At 37.0% G+C, this 2190-nt stretch overlaps 1 protein-coding gene across 1 annotated transcript in view; it reads left to right on the plus strand.

Annotated features, from left to right (window-relative positions):
- The first annotated feature begins 1338 nt into the window (after positions 1–1338).
- The window catches only part of SP3 (Sp3 transcription factor), a 52821-nt gene continuing 51969 nt past the window's right edge, over positions 1339–2190 (plus strand). The window contains exon 1 of the mRNA XM_027772915.1: positions 1339–2179. Within this exon, the coding sequence (XP_027628716.1) occupies positions 1339–2179 (841 nt within the window). The remainder of the gene's footprint in view (positions 2180–2190) is intronic.

The following is a 2190-nucleotide window of genomic DNA, read 5'->3' on the forward strand; positions in this document are numbered from 1 at the left end:
TAGTCTTAGAGAGGGCCCAGTATAGTATGCTGTTTGAAGGCCTGGATACTGGAGGTTGACTTAGCATCCTTTTAAGTTTTAAGTTTTGTATTGTCTATCTGATACACTATAATTTTTTGTCCCTTGATTTTCTCATCTGTGAAATAAGGATAACATCATCTACCTCATGGGGTTGTTTTAAGGAATAAATAATACCCTAGTACTTGGCATATAAAAGTTCAGCTGTTAGATGTTACAGTTCCTTTACAAAAATCTGCTCATCGACATAGAGGATTTTACTACTTTTTGTTGTCCTGCATTTGTGTTTTTCTTATCTTGCATAATCCACAAACTATAGGGGTGATACCTGAGTTCCTAGCAAGTTACAGAATGCAAAATGTATATGCTTGGCATTTTGTTGCAAACTTGGAACAGCTAAAACCAAAGTCTGTATCCTTCAACTTTTAGATTCTAGAAAAACTTTTCAGATGGGGCTACTTTGACAGGCAGTTACAGGGCAATAACTTTTCCTCATTAAGTTTTTTTAAAGGTCTTATATTTTTTCTAGACTTTGTAGGACAAGTAGGATTTGATGACTTGCTAATTGAGTAGCCCTAGCCATGAAGTTACCCTACAGCATTTTAATACATGCCTTAAGAGTAGCTTTAATTATTTGATTTAAAGTTTATAGAAATAATGTACAGATCTTTTATAACTTGAATGTCTTAATTATACAAGTATGTATTTGATTTAGTTATGCCATTAGTGGGTTGTATACTTTTTCAGCTCTCTACACTAGTTGAGATATGTTTGGTTTGAGCTGTTTATATAATCTTTTTCTTTTAGCCACTTCCACTTTTAACAACATTTTTAAACAGCCATGAATATTACTTGTTTTTTTATTTCTTCTCTGAAACATAGAGACAGACAGTACCCCCCAAGGTGGGTCTTGATGCCATGATCCACCCCTGGCTTTAGCCAGCCAAGACATGGACATTCTTGTGCCCTGGTACTGTGGGCTGGAACCAGGAACCTTCTTATGTGGATCAGCCTTCTACAACATTTTATTGTCGCACCATTGTCTAGCCCTTTTACCATGTTTAAAAAATCTATAGCATTAGAAGATCAGTTTGTGGTTTTAAAACAAAGAATATTCTGTTTGTTATTTTTTCCCCCACTCAAACAGAATGAGCTATCTTTGCAGTAACTAACATACTAGAAATAATTATTACACATTTGTTCATATGGTACTGTTTCTGTATTTGAGCTCCGTTATTACTAAGATAACTTTCTTTTTCAGGTGGTAAGATTTATACTAATTTTTAGAGTTTTTCAAGATTTGGTTTAAATATACCACAAATGTATCACAACATTTTTGTTTTCTTCATCCAGACAGGTGATTTGGCTTCTGCACAGTTAGGAGGAGCACCAAACCGATGGGAGGTTTTGTCAGCCACACCTACAGCTATAAAAGATGAAGCTGGTAATCTAGTACAGATTCCAAGTGCTGCTACTTCAAGTGGGCAGTATGTCCTTCCCCTTCAAAATTTGCAGAATCAACAAATATTTTCAGTTGCACCAGGATCAGATTCATCAAATGGTACAGTGTCTAATGTTCAATATCAAGTAATACCACAGATTCAGTCAACAGATGGTCAGCAGGTTCAGATTGGTTTCACGGGCTCTTCAGATAATGGGGGTATAAATCAAGAAAACAGTCAAATTCAGATCATTCCTGGCTCTAATCAAACCTTACTTGCCTCTGGAACACCTCCTGCTAATATTCAGAATCTCATACCACAGACTGGTCAAGTCCAGGTTCAGGGAGTTGCAATTGGTGGTTCATCTTTTCCTGGCCAAACCCAGGTAGTTGCTAATGTGCCTCTTGGTCTGCCAGGAAATATTACCTTTGTACCAATCAATAGTGTCGATCTAGATTCTTTGGGACTCTCGGGCAGTTCTCAGACAATGACTGCAGGCATTAATGCCGATGGACATTTGATAAACACAGGACAAGCTATGGATAGTTCAGACAATTCAGAAAGGACTGGTGAGCGGGTTTCTCCTGATATTAATGAAACTAATACTGATACAGATTTATTTGTGCCAACGTCCTCTTCATCACAGTTGCCTGTTACGATAGACAGTACAGGTATATTACAACAAAACACAAATAGCTTGACTACTTCTAGTGGGCAAGTCCATTCTTCC

The sequence above is a fragment of the Tupaia chinensis genome, unplaced genomic scaffold (assembly GCF_000334495.1).
Source record: "Tupaia chinensis unplaced genomic scaffold, TupChi_1.0 Scaffold000314_1, whole genome shotgun sequence".
Taxonomy (NCBI): Eukaryota; Metazoa; Chordata; class Mammalia; order Scandentia; family Tupaiidae; genus Tupaia; species Tupaia belangeri.